The sequence below is a fragment of the Lissotriton helveticus genome, chromosome 4_1 (assembly GCF_964261635.1).
Source record: "Lissotriton helveticus chromosome 4_1, aLisHel1.1, whole genome shotgun sequence".
NCBI lineage: Eukaryota > Metazoa > Chordata > Amphibia > Caudata > Salamandridae > Lissotriton > Lissotriton helveticus.
The window spans coordinates 1,441,079,094-1,441,095,730 of record NC_136063.1 but is presented as its reverse complement, the minus strand read 5'-3'; the positions used below and the strand labels follow the sequence as shown (position 1 = coordinate 1,441,095,730).

General features: G+C 42.4%; 1 protein-coding gene across 1 annotated transcript in view; it reads left to right on the top strand.

The window, feature by feature from the left end:
* WRNIP1 (WRN helicase interacting protein 1) overlaps positions 1-16,637 on the top strand; it is a 457,752-nt gene that overhangs the window by 392,183 nt on the left and 48,932 nt on the right. The window contains exon 5 of the mRNA XM_078688019.1: positions 11,464-11,619. Within this exon, the coding sequence (XP_078544145.1) occupies positions 11,464-11,619 (156 nt within the window). The remainder of the gene's footprint in view (positions 1-11,463; positions 11,620-16,637) is intronic.

The window sequence follows — 16,637 nt, the reverse complement described above, 5'->3', positions numbered from 1 at the left end:
CATATTAACGCAAATTAATGCTTCGCTGCAGCGCTTAGACCACTTACATTTATCACTTTATGGTAGACTTAACATTTTAAAAATGATGATTCTACCAAAAGTACTCTATTTGTATCGTACAATACCATTGGAATTTCAACCGATTTGTTTTAAAAATCTAGATAGAAGTACCTCTCGGTTTCTATGGGGTTATAAACGTCAAAGGAAAGCATCAAAGAAAATGATACTTAGTAATGAATGTGGCGGATGGAATGTCCCTTATTTCCTTTTTTATTACCTATCTGCTGCATTGCAATATATAAGCCCTTTAATTATGGGAGATAGAGTAGAAATGCTGAATTGTCAGACCCCGTCAATTTATGAAATGATTATGGGCGAGAAAGCCAAGGGCAGCTTTCTAAGGATTGTAGAGCCCAGCTATCACAAAAAAACAAAATATAAGATACTGAAGGCAGCTTTTGGAGTCTGGCAAAAAGTTCGAAAACACATAAAACTATGTAAATTACATTTCTATACTCCCCTTATATCAAAGGGCCTCTTACCAGAATTTTTTTGTGATTTAACTATGTACAGATGGCAGCAGAAAGGAATACGGTATCTCGGAGATCTATTTAGCCATGATCAAATTGTTTCATTTCAGGACTTGACAAACAATTTTTCTGTGGGACGAAATGACTTCTTTAAATTTCTTCAACTTCGAAGCTTCCTACAGAACCATCCTTCAATTCTCCCAGCCAAAACACCATTGCTAGAACTTTTGCAAAAAAAGCCCCGTATAGGAATTATTTACTCAAGTTTAATTCCGAAATATGGGGATGATCTAGGACAATGCCAACTGAAATGGGCTAATAGCCTAGGCATACCTGATGTTGATATTTTGCTATCGATTAAAATGGCTTCTGATTGTTTAATAACAGGGATGATGAAATCCCAACACTTTGTGTATTCATAACCTTTATTATACCCCAAGTAAAGTTGCTAAGTGGAGTACGACGACAGGCACGAATTGCAGTCACTGTGGGCTATTTGCAGCTGATGAATTGCATATGTTTTTTTTTTTGTCCTAAACTTTCTACGCTGTTTCAACATATTGAAAATGTTTTGTCCTTGATTGTTAAATCTGAGATTAAGATAACTGCGGAATTGCTGCTGTTGGGTATTGATCACACTGTTATTAGGCCAAGACCAACTTCTTATTTTTTATTTCTTTGTATGGCCGCAGTTAGATCTTGTATTACTAAGGAATGGATTAGTTCGGACCCGCCTTCGTTCTTTATGTGGCGTGAAAAATTATTGTATATGTATAACATTGAATCTGCTATATACAAGTTAAAGGGGGCTAAAAAAAGAGTTTTGGGGGAGAAAATGTGGGCACCAATTGCCGAATGGATTTAATTTATTATACTGCTTAATTTATGTGTGTGTTGTAATTTGTTACGTACTTTTCGAAGACATTGTGTTATTTTCTTAATTACGCTCCGCTGTATTTCCTTGCAATAAAACAATAAAAAAAAAAAAAGGAAAGTCCGACTACCACGGCCATCCAACGAGTTTTGAGAGCAAAATTACTACCCTCCCTTAATTACGCCATACAGGCGTTCCCAGGCAAATTGGGGCAAGACCTTGAATAAATCAACTGCGCAGCCTACAAAAAGTTATTTTGCCTTCCGCTATGCACAAGGAACACTCTAATTCGCCTTGAATTCAACCTCAACCGGCAATCTTTGGAAGAATTCGCAAGCCTGGCAAAATACTACTATCTGACCACTATGGCATTAGAGAACTCGATGAAGTTTGTCATAAATGAAATATTCAAAAAACCAGGTTACCCGTGGTCAGCAGGTCTAACTTCAGCCAAAGAGCTTCTAAATCTAGCGATAGAGAACTGGGACCCAAACATAATAAAGTATACGACCGTTAAAACAGCAATAAAAAAGCAAGTAAGATTCTGGTCACGAAAATTGGATATTGAAGCTTTGACATTCAGAGGCTTCCACGAGACGCAAAGCTCTCCACACATTTTAAATGGCCACAAACCTCACCTTCTACAGCCGTTGGGCAGTCAAGCCCTACAAAAGATCCTGGCAGCAAGATTGCATGTGCTTCCCTTAAAGCACCTGTATCGTACGGTTAAAGTAAGTCCAGCAATCACCGAGTGTCGTTTCTGCCACTATAAGCAAGAAACATTGTCTCACATCCTATTATGCTGCCCTGCCTTGTCGTCAGTCCGTAGAATCCATCTAAGGCCTATCCTTCTCCAACTGGGAACACGGACGGTAAAAGAGGCAGTGCTTCAACTATATTTGCTGGACACGGTGAAGCACATGGCAAATTTCGCTAAATTTATTTACCATGCGCAAAAAGCCTTAATGGATAGTCCGACCACGGCACAATTTGACTTTTAACTGGTAGAAGGTCCCATGTAAAACGTGCCTCCTACATACACATCATTTTATTCAATTTTAAATACGTTTTTAATGTTGATTGTTCTCCTTTTTGTATTGATTTTTATTAATCATTCAAATAAAGTATTGTCATACAGTGTGATGAAAGCTTGGCTTTGATTAAATGGCAAATGACTTAAGCTCCTTCTGGAGTTTTGACATGCACAGTGTGGGTTTTCAAGATGGAGTAATAGCACCTCCAAGGCCCAAAATTACGATACATGAAAAATAGAAAAGAAACAGCTTTGGAACACAGAATAAATGAATGCACTGTATACCACTTATCTCTACTCTATTCCCATTATTTTATTTTAACTATTGCGTTTAGTGTTTAGGCAAAACAAACAGCTTAGCAAAAGCAGCAGTGCAAGCTTCATGCATGCTGTAACACAAAGCAGCCATCTTAATTTCTAGTGCGCAGAAGCAAAAGTTTCCCTCCAAGCAAGATAGTACGTCATGTCACGTGAGTATGACAGACGCAAGCGCAGTAGAAAATCCTGCGTAGCAGCAGCCATTTTAATGCAAGCAGATTATAATTAGTAAAAGCACATTGAAAAGCGTCCCCTAGATGCTAGATAGAGTGAGGAAGTCTTTATTTGTGACTGATATAACTGCAGGGTGCTGGAGACTGAGACATGGCAGCTGCTGCTTGTTTTATTTTAAAGAAACAGCACTAATTGAGCTTAGGTATTTTTTCTGTTCAAGCTGGATTTTCACATAAGAGCTTGGCTAGCTGTGTGTACGTGCAAGGGACAGTGGTTGAAGTGGGCGTGATCGGCAGGGCATGGTGTGGCCCCCCTACTTCTTCAATTTGATATATTCCGTTCCCCTACTTTATTTTATTTTTAACACGTTCCTGGACTACGGAACTTGCGAAGGTGCATAGATAAGGCCTGGCATTCGTTGTGGCTCGGGGATGGGCGGGGAGGGCAGAGAAGGAAAAGGACTGTCTTTTCCTTCTTGCCAAGATAAGACAAGGACAGTGTTGAATTCTCCTGCTCTGCGCTGGCAGCTGCCACCCCCTTACTTCCTCTTATTCCCTCGCTTTCTGTCTAGCTCTTACACACTTACTGAAAACCGTGACTCCTTTAGTTTATTCCTTCTTCAATGAAATTGATCCAAAAAAGAGAGACACTTTTTCTGAAAGTCTTTTTCAGACGTTTTTCTATTCCAAAGGGCAGCCTTGGGACAGAGAGAGATTAAAGGTTAAAAATGTGAAACATAACTAAATAAAGCAAGACCAAGTGGTTGCAGAGTAGCCCGATTTATTTTATTCACACACGAACACATTAGCACCACGTTACAAAGTTTGCCAGTGAAGCACTATTTTTGTTTTATTGTCTTTCTTTAAACAACATTGTTTCTCTGGTTGGGGAAATGCACCAATCCTGGAGGTACTTTGGAATACATGCTTGATGGTGGTGGATTGGGTTGAAGCTGAAGGCAGTGCGAGTTTTGTCTCAGTGGGGAGATGGAGCTGCACAAACCCCTCCCCCTTCCCACGCGCCTTGAGACCCTCTCGGGTCAGTAGTGCACTTCAAAAATCCCTCATTGATTGATTGGGTGTTTAGTGGGGGAGAGGATGTGGCACTATGGTCAGAACTGCCGAAGTTGGAACTGTGGAACCAGGTTCCGCCTTCATGACCAGAGAACTCTCCTGAGGGAGCACATTCTGTGCTAGACCTTAGAAGGCCGTGCAAGACTTTTGAAGCCCTGGTGTCTTGGCACCAACAAGTGGACCCTCGCAGTGGCAAGTGTGGGGTAACCTTGAAAGCTTAAACACCACAATCCATGCTGAAGTTACCCTCCAGTCTTGCGGGCAGGCCTGTGAAGCAGCACACCCTAGAGCATGGGTACTCACAAACAATTTCCCAGGGGCCACAAAGTTTGGTCTGTGGTACAACCGAGGGCCGCACTAATGCCAGCGGGGGGTGTAAAGTGGGAGTAGGGGGAAGCAAAACATGTACATCTTGTAGCTGTCTTTAAAAATTAAGTTGTTCCTAAAGTTAAGGTGCTAGTTACTTCCTTTCCCTAACTGCAATTAACCTTTCATATATTTTTCCATGTTAGTGCAGAGTGATGTAAACAGCAGACCAATGTTGCTGCTGCCCAGGGGGCCGCATGTAAAGGTCAAGAGGGCCGCATGCGGCCCTGGGCCTTACTTTGAGTATCACTGCCCTAGAGTGACATCGACTCTGTCACTGAGATCACAGGACCCTTGAGCAGGGCGGCTTTAGGGCGATGTGACCAGTGCGATTGCACCGGGCGCTGACTTTGGGTGGGGGGATGTGTTTTTTCAAGTATATTAAGGTTTTAAAAGCACTTGATGCCTCCATCCCGGCCTCCAGCAATTTTCGGCAACAACAAAAATGTCATAACTGCAGTGATTAATGTTCTTCCTAGAGAGAGATGGAGTTTTGTCAAGTGGAAGTTTTGCATCGTGGAAAGGTAGTGCAGAGGGTTAATGTGCCTGCTACAAAGAACATGTACCAAGCAGATCACAAAGTGCACATAATGTACATAGGTCTGTGGGTTACTGCTTTTGTCAGAGAGATCTTTTTGTTACTTACTTGCAGTTTATAAGTAAAAATCCTAACATAGAACAGTGAGCTATTAACTGCTACTAAGAGCTGCAGGCAAACTGTAAGGTATAAATTAGACCGTTATGATTTTTTCCCTAGATTTGATTATCTTAATGTAGCAAACAGGGTTCATTTGGATAGAAATCAATTCTGGTTATTAAAGAGAACCACCAACCATGGTATTACATTCTAAATTCAGAGTTTGTGTTTCTCCAGACCAATCACTATTGAACTATACGGCCTACCAGTATGGTTGTTATGCGACTCCTACACCTAGTAGTCCTTTGCCTTATGTAACATTTCCTATGAGTGATTAACACATGTATGATTGATTGACTCTGTGTAATGTGTGTTTTGTAACGTGCCCTCACACCCTTCACTGGTATCGGTAGTGCTGTAAATCAAATTAAATGCATGCAAGTGTGGTGATGGAGACTTGAGGGGCACTGCTAAAGGGTGGTATTGAGGGAATCCGTGGCAGAAGGAGTAATTGTGGGTGGCACCAACAACATTGTTTCACAGAGCTCCAACAGTGCCATAAGTCTGCCTTAAGTCTGTCTTAACACAATATCCCAACTTTACTACTACTAAATGCCTTTGGTGAATACCAAAAGTAGTAAGTTTAGAATTTTGTCATAAGTTAGTTCTGTGAATCGGGCCCACTGTTGTATGTTAGGAACATTATTTTAAGGGCTAAGGCTAAGGGATGCCAATTGGGTAAGAAATGTTCAGTTTATGCCTATTTACAATGCACTTGTGGGAGTAAATCCCTTTCTAGAGACTTGTCCCTCCTCCATCTGTCATTTTAGTCATCCCAAGCCTCATCTTACTACTATGAGCTCCCTAATAACCCTTTCTAGATTCTCCCCTCCTCTATCCCTCCCTCAACCCATCCCAAACCTCATATTACTACTATGATCTCCTGAAAAACACGTTCTAGACGCTTCCCTCTTCTATCCCTCTATTATCCAATTCAATGAAACTAACAGACTCACGTGTCCATCGCTCAAATTACCATATATTTCCCTATATTAACCCCAAACGAATCCTTTTTGTGTTCCGGAGTCGCATGCTGCTCACCGAAAAGTGCTTTGACGCATCGCCAGGGGTGGAAGCGCTGTATAAATACAATTACAATGTTGGGCATATTACAAGAGTGAATGATGTGCATAAATCAGTTACAGGTTGTGCATCTGCCACAGAGGTGCATATTGTGCCTCAAGCAGAGTTCAATATATTCTGATGTGATAGATGCCTTCATAGTGGGCTTGAACCTCTGAGCTCCATAATGTCATATATCCTACTTTCTTTTAGTAATAGGCTGGTCCGGGGCAGTTTAGGGTCAAGCCTGGTGAGATACAAAATACAACATAAGTAAATAGTGATATCAGAATTAGTTTGGAGTCAGTACTTTAATGGTCAGAAAAAGTTAATAATCTTTGGTTCCAAAAGTCATGAGATCCAGTCTCTTTTGCGGTTTTGCCTTGATTTTATTAAGATATTCTTTCCAAGGAGCTTGAAACCCAACAAGTATGAAGTCAACCATCATATTACCAAGGTAGGAATTCAGAACGGGTATTAAATGTGGCTTTCAGCCATGCCAGTTGAGGATGTGGGTGGAGTCAGTAAATGAAGTGGGTGGAGCCAGGGGACATGGGTGTGGCCTCCTACAAAAATATGAGCAACTGGACTTCATATTTTACAAATTAAGCACTGCCTCGGTGTGGTCTGGGCTCCGCACCTTCACATCCCGCCGAGGGTATGTGTGATGCTGGGCCCTGCACCACAAACCTGATGGATACGACCAGAGGTTGAGCCTAGTGGATTCGGGGTAGCATGGGCATTGCGAAGCGTTGGGTGAAGTTCATGCTTTATGTGCATGTTGGGCCAATTCTGGAAACGTCAACCGTAGTTAAAGTAGGTGAAGTTTCCAGACTTGCCAAATATGCAAAGGCCAGCCATAAAACCGTCCCTCTGTCACGATTTCCTACTCTGGAACATCCTGAACCTGAAAATTGTGGCTGCCTCCGGAGAAGATAGCAAAGAATGGTGCTCTAGGGTAGGGTAGGTGGGGTTGGGCGGAGCAGAAGAATGCCCGTGATGGTGAGCACTAGGAGCAGGGCAAATTTCGAGACCGTACAGCAAGAGGACAAGCAATGTCTGCCTGGCAGCACCAATATACCCACCGACTATTGTGCCAGTGTGACAATTCCTGCAGCTGCATGGTTTTGTATGTTTTTTTAAAATCTTAATCCACTTTTTCACACTCGCATGCACTGCAATTTTTCTTTACCCATCACACTAGATCATCAGTTAACATCAGAAGGACCGTATGGTGAGTCATAAATTGATGTAGGACATTTCATCTAGTCCTGTGTTCATCATTTATGTCTCATAAAGGGAAGGTCAAAAAGGTATCCCATATGATGACCAGGGCGGTACCGTGTGGTGACTGGTGGGTATCCATCATTTTTAGGAGAATTACAGGATTAGTTACACATTTTTATCCTGTGCTGCTTCCCACATCGCATCTTCATAGAGGTAGTAGGTAAGTTTGCATTTAGACCCATGGATATGTGATACAGTTAAAATTGGAGTTTGTGTCCATGCTGGGTCTTATAACATTCCCTAGGGCCCTTCTTTAATGTGTTGTTTTGCTCATGGTTATTTATGTGCCATTAGTACTTTCGAAAGGCAGTTTTCCTTAACAAACTACATGACGAATTAAGTGTGATCAATTTGGCCCTGATGAAGCCCTGTTGAGGGTGAAAGGCGTTGGCTGCGCTTTTCTGACTTCATACAATAAACAAGCACACATCTTCAACATTGAAGGCTCAAGAAAAACTGTTTCTCTTATTGTCTTGCTGCTTTGTTGCCTCTCTGTCTATGAGTTGTTTATCGTATGGTATGGTCTATGAGCAGCGGACCATTGAGGTGGGCAACATTATCAAATCTTCTTTGATCGTACTTTTGTGTGACAAATTGGGCAGTGCGGCTTTAATTCCCTTGGCTGCTTGATGCAACTTGAATTCAGAGATCACAGTTAGCTGGAGCCATGCCAATCACTCGTAAAGTCTGAATAAGTGAATCCAGCACCTTCACCAGAGTCCGCAATTCTCACAGAAGGTACTGGGAAGTACAAGAGTCAAGATACTGGAAATCATAAGGCCATGCTGCATTAACCATAAAGTGAGAAGTGGAAGTCCTGGCCCTAACAACCATTTACGCGAATAACTGATATGTTAGGATGTAGGTGTGTAACATGCTGAGTGACTTGTAGCCAGTGGGTTTGTTTACCACATATTCAGAGGCACAGGTAGAATTTGGTAGAGGTCCAGGCCAGATTCTCAAATGTACCAAACTGGCTAGTATAGCTATGGATATTTGGGTCAAGTTCTCGAGGGCACCCAACCCAGCATAAACACTAGAGGCCATGTTTGAAATAGGGGGAAGAGTGTTAACTGGTATCCAAACTATACAGAGCCTTGAAGCAAGATTGGAAGAAAGCCACTTCGAGAGGCAGGCATCAATGGTAATATAAACTACAAGATCTCATAATTGACAAAGAATGGGAGATAGCTTCTCCAAATCAATTTAACTTTAAGCAGTGCCATATTTAAACGGATACATTTCTACTACCTTCAACAGACCCACATGAAACTGCAGAAGATTAACAAGATCTACCAAGGGAGATCCTCTATCTGCCCAAGATGTGGAGAGGCCGAGGCACATTCTTGCACGAGACTTGCGAGATAGTAACAGAACTCTGGAGGGGAGTGGGGTTGTCGGTGAATTACTTCCAGCCAGGGCAATATACCGGAGCTCTCAATTAAACACTGTCTACTCCGTATTCTCCCAACCGAAAAAGGAGAAAATTAGATTTAAATTATCAATCTTGGAATTAGTACTGGCAAGGTTCCAAATAGCCTTTCATTTGCTGCACCCCCAAGGCCCTAGATAGACTGCCTGGAAGAGAGACCTATGGAGTGGAATCTGGCAGAAGAGAGACACACACACACACAATAGCCACTAGAAGGGATGAAAAGCAAACCATTGTCATTTGTCAGATGCCCTGGCTGTTTGTATTTCTCCTCCACTTTTGCCCTCCTACTTTAAAGGAGAGTTATGAGTGGGTAAACATCACAATAGGCTGGACACGATGGAAATCCACATGCTGCTATAGAAAACATGGGCCAAACAAATGGAATGGGTTTAGCTAGTAGGACAGCCAAAACAGACGTGCCTAGTGGATATCGAACCTATCAATGTAGGTAAAACCTTTGCTATATAGGAAAGGTAACGAGTACTGTGTGGTATGAGCCTGCAGTAAAATGTGGGTTGTTGGAAATTCGGAGATTGTTGGTTGGACACGGAGAGAATTGGAGCTGTGGTCTGCGCCGCACGTATTAAAGATCAAAGATTAAAGTCTTAATAAACTTACCTGAAGATGTGCAGCTTCCTCTTATTTTATCATTTGGCAACCAGCTGGAGATATTAGTATTGGGCATTCTGGGAAGGACATGGTTGAAGATTGTATTAATCTGCCTTGAGATGTTGAGTGCAAGCTATTCCAGTGTCCTTGCTCAGGAGTGAAGAGGCAATATTATGAACACTGTCCCAGAGTCACTTGTCACATGGTGACGTCATCATGTGACATTCAACAGCCATTTTTGGTTAGACAGGTCCCTTCCTCAACCATCATGTTTTTGTAAGGCAAAGTGGATGTGAGTTCAGGAGAGACCTATCTATCACCTACTGGCGGTAGCCAGTAGGTTGTTATAGTTAGGACCAACTTTTGCCAAGGACCTAAATGTGTGGAACCTTAAAATAATTCAATATTATGCAGCCCTCTTATGGGACAGTCAATTATGTAAGACAATTCTCTTCTTCTGCTCATCGTTAAATAAAACCGGCTGGCCCATTATCATTCACTGATCGCTGCCTGAGTCCTCATTCCTTCAAAAATACAACTCCACCTAAACCAGTTGTCTAGTACAAACCATCTGTGTCTTTCAAGTGGACACTCAGCATTCATATCTGTGTACCACGGAATTAGAGCTTAGTCTGTTAGCTTGAATTAGCCACGCTGATCACATACCATTGCAAACCCTTTCAAGCTGGCTACCTGTACCTTATCTACCCTTTTCTGGGTAGTGGGTGACTGTTCCCATGAGGCACAGGGTCACAGCTGATTTGCATATGGCCATGTCAGAACTGTGTTGGTGTGGTGAGCAAATAAATTATGGATTTAGGCCCAGATCTCTGTACTGGGGTGAATGTATGACATTGTTCTGCATTCTGTCCATCAACTGTTGTTTTTGCATTTGTCACCCGAGTGGGACGTTTATGCTCAGACGTGAGTCCCGTGCTCTCCACGCCACTGGAGTCAAGCTGTCCTGGCTGATGATGGCTGATAGCCAGAAACCGGTCCTAGGATGCTTGATTCCGGTCCAGGGAAGACATGACTTGGCAGTTCGGGCTGTACTGTTCCCATGAGGCACAGGGTCAAGGCTGATTTGCATATGGCCATGTCTGAACTGTGTTGGTGTGGTGAGCAAAAAAATGATGGGTTTAGGCCCAGATCTCTGTACTGGGGTGAATGTATGACATTGTTCTGCATTCTTTCCATCAACTGTTGTTTTTGTAATATAAAATGCTTAGCAGAGCATTTTTGAGAAAGCTGTGTTGCAAAAGGAGCTGTTACTTGCAACTCTGGTGTAGCAGTTGATTATGCATTGTACGTGTGTATGACCCCTTCCCATCTTCTCGTGTGGCAAAGGTTGTGTGAATAATGAGCTGATCTTGAAGCGCAAAAACTCTACAACTTCAGAGGGCAACAATAAACCCAAGATCACTACGATTTCTTTCCATCACTATCTGGTTCACTATTTCCAATACAACCCAAGGCTGATAGAATTGCTAACGCAGGAGAATTCGTAATAAATTCCAACCTACAAACTCAGTGTTACAAGCACTTTATTGCATTATGATTGTGTGTAATTTAGGATTTGAATAGCATACGGGCATGCTTTTTTTCTTCAAAACATTTATGAATCCAGTGCACAAGCAATTCACATATACAACTCACAAAATATGACTGTTAGCTGAATCAATTTGATTGTAACAGGCATGTCTTGACAGTGCAACTTGATATACTGCTGTGCCTGCTGTGATGTGGAATGTCTAAAAAATGCTAATAGAACGCAATGTAGAGATTCCTACCCTGGCGGTCTTTATTATGTTTAAATACCCTGTTTCTCTTACTGTTTTAAGTGTCTGTGTTAAGCTACGCGTTCTTATGTGTATTCTCTGAATTAAGATAGCTGATGTTAGTGTCTGGCGCCAAATCCTATGGCAATCTTCTGCTAAAGCAGCATCGCCTACTTCTTAGCTTAGCTTCCACTGCAAATTAACAAATCATTCTCTTTCTTTTGAAGGTGAAGAACATTACAACTGTATCTCTGCTCTTCATAAATCCATGCGTGGTTCGGATGCAAATGCGTCGCTTTATTGGCTGGCCAGGATGCTCGAGGGTGGTGAGGACCCATTGTATGTGGCAAGGCGGCTAGTGAGGTTTGCGAGCGAAGATGTAGGTATGTGCAAATCCATGTTAAGCATTCAGCTACTTCTCTTGTATGACTGTAATATATACCTCTCCCCTACTCTTTTTAGAATGGACTTCAATTGACTAAAACGCCAGACGCGTTAGAAGAGACATCAAGCACCCTTAGACTCAAAGTGACATCACAAGGTTAATCCAATATACAGCCCTTAACCCATCACCTGCATCCTAATTGCTTTTGAGTGGGTACAGGGTTACTTTACTTTCATAGTTGGTTGCATGCTAGTCTTAGTTTGGTTTCTTTGGTGCTGCTGTCTTCATGACATCCATGAGCAGCAGTAACAAGGCCAACCAAGTTTTCGCTTCTACTGCTGTTGTCTTCTTATCTGCCAGAAGTTTTGTGGTATCTTTCTACTCCTACTGGTCATTCATTGTCTCTTAACCCCAGTGCATTCTGTTTCTTAGCTTACATAGTTCCAGGGCCACTTTTAAAGTGCATGCAGGACCTTTGTGTAATAAGATTTTTCTCAGTGCTGGATTTTTTTTTATTTCTGCTCACGTTTTAGCTGTTAGTGACCATGTAGAGGCACTTTAAGTGTTGTGAACATGCAGTGATTTGTTTTCATTAATTAGACTTGTGCAATTAATTCAAGTGCTTAGCCCTCAAAGTCCTTTATTTAAATGTCAGTAAGTTTTCAGTTAGTCGGCGCCTGTCTGCATTGTGTAGGTAGTTCTGGAACTTTCTTAAGGTCTTTGTTCATACTCAAGTGAAATGCTAGATCCCTAAGAAAGGATCAACTTTTTTTCTTGATTGTCTCAAACAACCTTTCAATAAAGAGCTATCACCGCTGGTGTTGGAATCCATTATTGCAGAAGTAAATCCCCTGGGTAGTTAGGGCATACTTGTCAATAGACCGGATTCAAGGCAGGAGAGTCCTAAATATGGCTTTATTTTGGTTGTCTCCTATTGAAACACAGGAAATTCCAGATGGAAACCAATGGGAAATATTCATTTCTGTGATTTTTTTTTCAAAATCTCCGACTTAGCTGTTCAAAAGTGTTTGCATGTATGCTTGAGTCTTCCTTCCCTTTAAAGTTTTGTCACGTTGTTAAGAGTGGGGTATGGGTGAAGGGAGGCCCAAGTTGAGTCATGAAACCTAGTTAAGTGGTTAAGGATGGGAATCTGGTATAGCCTGCTGAAAACCGACAAAAGGCAGGAAGAATTAAATGAAGTAGTAGGAACAGTGTAAAGACTAGCTAGGACAAAAGACTACCAGCAGATAGACTGATGAGGAAGCCAGAACAAACATCTGCAAAGTTACTCAACTTTTCCTTTTCGTGATTACAAGAAATATGTTTGCTGCGGAAATTTCCCACCTGATCTTTCTTTTCCAAATTTTGTTTGAGAATGAAAAGTTTCCTAGCGAACGGAACGGAAACTTTCAGTTCTGTTAAAGACACAGAGGTTTACACTTTTGGTCTTCCTTTAATGCTGCAGGAGAGATCATACTTCTGCTTGACCCTGCATCTAGCATCCGCCTCAATGTATACAACTCCACTGGTTCAGCAGGGAAGTTGGTCCGGGTCTCTCATACTTTTCTAGAGACTTTTTCAGACTGTAGAAACTGTTCCAGCCCTAGCTGGAATGTCTGCAGTGACTCTTCAAAATTAAGGAATGTACATCTAGTTACAAGACTCCTAATGTCTGACATCCCCCTTCAAGCCATTAATCTTATTTTGCATATTCAGTAACGTGGTATAGCGCAGGTGTCTTAGGACCTGCTTAATGGCCACTTCCCAAGGCTATGAGACCTGCTGCACTGTTAATGGGCATTCCCTCACCCCTTGGGATGCGGATTTAGTACTAAGATATAATTATGGAACTACAATAGACCGCATAAAAATGCAGATATCTAGATGGATCACGCTGCCTTTTTCATTAGCTGACAGAGTATCACTAATAAAGATGGTGATGTTACCCAAGTTGCTATATCTCTTTATAAATATACCAATAAAACAGCCTATCCCAATTTTTAAACGGATATGCTCGAATTTCAGCAGATTGATATGGGCTGGGAAGCAAGCTCGAATAAGCCTCCAAACTAGGTTACTCCCGTACGCCTCGGGAGGCTTAACAGTCCTAGATATCCACTTATATTATCTATGCGCAAAGGCACAATATGCGTACTATTGGTACCACCCAGTGCGATATCTGCCACATCTGGCAGTGGAAGATGGTGATGCTGATCCAATACCACTCTCAAGTATACTCGCGCACACTCAACATCACCTACCAGCCAGAGAAATAAACACAGTTTGAACGACCTCGCAGGCATGGCACTGCATTAGTCTAAAAGCGAACAAGGCCCAGATCTGTGCCCCAAGTCCACCACTAGCTTATCATCCTGCACTATCAGTCACGCAAGAAAAAAACAGCATGATACTTAAGGAGCACATATTCCCCTCTACCATGCCTTCCAGTATTTTTTCCCCCAATTCTGCTCCTCAGCACACCACAATGATGCATACTGCAGGAGTCAAGCAATGTAATACAGTTGTAAGTCTGGCAAACCCACGCCGCACATTGCCTATCTAATTTTCGGGTCTCAAATCTGACCCTGCTTCTCTTGCAAGTCCACACTAAGGAAATCAGGAGGCTATTTAGCTCCAGGAAGGTCGATCGAGATATCCTGCACATAGTATTTAGCAGCATATATACTTAGCAAGAGTACTATTTTACTAAGTGCCATCCTGCCCATAACCATTACTAGTAAGTTTGAAAACGTTATTGACTACCCGAAGGATGTGTGACCTGAAAGCTTAAGTTTTGAAAATCATGTGTTTCCCATTGTATTTCCACCTCAGGTAGGCTTGTCAGGTCTCTGCCTACCAAGTAAAGTTACATCTCATTTGATGCAGAGTCCCGAGGCGTTACTGGATTTTCAAGTACCCTTGACAGGAGAGGCACTGGCATTTGTGAGTGCTTCAAATAGACAAGGACATCATCTCTATAGACTGAAACAGTAACCCTGCTGTTTGCCACCCATATTCCCCATTCCATGAATAAGCTCCATAGCTATATCGCCAATGGCTCCATTGACAAGGAAAAGAGCAGGGGAGACTGGGGGCAACCCTATGTTATGGCTCTCTTTGTATTCTATTTGTCTGATACCAGACCTCCGGTACATTCCCGGGCCACTATAATGTGCAAAAGTTATACTGAGCCCGAGAACTGTGGTCCAAATCCCATTCTTCCAAGCACCGTCCATATATATTCCCATCAAAGGGTACAGAGTGCTTTCTTAATATCCAGTGCCTTATTCTGCCCTAACCCATTCTGTTAACACCTGTTGTAAACTTGTCACTAGAGTCTATGATAGTACCTTCGCATCCACGTTCATCATCGGTAGGGGTCTGTCTGTAAGAGCCCACCTCCATTGGGTCTAGCATAGTTATTATTGCTTCTGTCAGGGAAGGAAGAAGTAGTCTACCTTCTATGCAGAAGAAATAAGCCATACTTCTTATGCTGAAGAAGTATGGCTTCATTTAGCATTGCCAAAAGCACAGCGGTGAGTTGAGCCGGGAAAGTTTGATAAAGTTCTGAGGCTAAGCAATCGGAGCCCGGGGCCTTACATTGTGACATACCCTTAATAGCTTCTATCAATTCCTCCACCTGCAATTCAGCTTCCAACTCAACTTATTGCTCACTTTTAAGCTCATGAATAGACACTAAATCAAGGAAGTGACATACCTGTCCTGCAGGTTGGGTCGTAGCTTCATTATACAGCACTGGCAGGTGTGTACAGTGTCTCTCATTAATGGTGAGCTATGTCGATACAACTGTGCCATCTGACATAGGAAGGGCTAGCATCGGGGTCGTGGCTGCTCTGTCTTCAGAAGTTATGCTAGTAATCAACCTGTTTTATCACCTTCTCGGTGGAGTTTGTCTATAATCATGCTGAGTAAACAAATGATCTGTCCCATAGCCCAGTCTGGTGTAAGACCCTGAAACTGTGTCAGCTCATTCTCACTGTCACATGGCTTTCTCTCTCTAGTCGTCCATGTGTACCATACATTTTTGTGAGACACTGCCCGCATGCCCTCCCACTACCTTAAGGGTCTTCCATTTATTTCTAAATGTTTCTGTGGTGGTCCAATTATTTTGAAAGCAGTTTGACAGAATTTCCCCTAATTCAGAGTAAAGGACCATGTCCTGCTGGGCCTCCAGGCTCCAGAGGGGGATATGGGACCTTACGCGGCTCTTATAATATTCAACGGAGCATAGTTGCATAAAAACCGTACCAGATATCTTGCAGCACCAATCCTGTCAGTGAGTGTCAAAGTAAATAGGAATCCGTCCAATTGACTATACCTACCATTTCATGACAGGACACCTCCCTACAGACAGGTTTTATTGCTCTCCATATGTCCATGCGGTGGAGGTTTGCCATCATTTACCGGTGCCATCATATTTGGTCTAATTGTCCACCAGAACACAATTAAAAGTCCTGAGCCCAGATTTCCAGGACATACACATCGGAGAGAAGCTGCTTCCCCAGGGAGGTATACAACTCCTTATCAGTGTTGGGGCAGACCCATTCAGATGACATGCTTCAGACCCATCCAGCACACCATTTAGCAGAACAAATCTCCCCTCATTATCTGTCTTAGAGTGTCTCATCAGAAAAGATACATTTGGGCCTAGCCAGATTGACACTCCCTGTGAATAGCTCAAGAAGGTGGATGAGTACATCTGTCCCCTGTATTTTTACCCAAGTTTCTGCTCCTCCTCCTTGGGGAAATGGTGTTTCTGGAAAAATTTTATTCATATCCCATGTCGTCTTAGACATGCACGCACTCTGCATCTCTTCAGAAATGTGTTCAGACCACGTACATTCCATGTAGTCATTTTAAGAGAACCAATCATACCTACTCAAACTGTCTTCTTCTATTGCACCACCTCCCCACCAAGTAGTTCAGTCGCATGTTTCACTCACCAGTTTGATCCATAGCAGTTACTGTTCACCGGTTTCTGTTTAGCAAAGAACT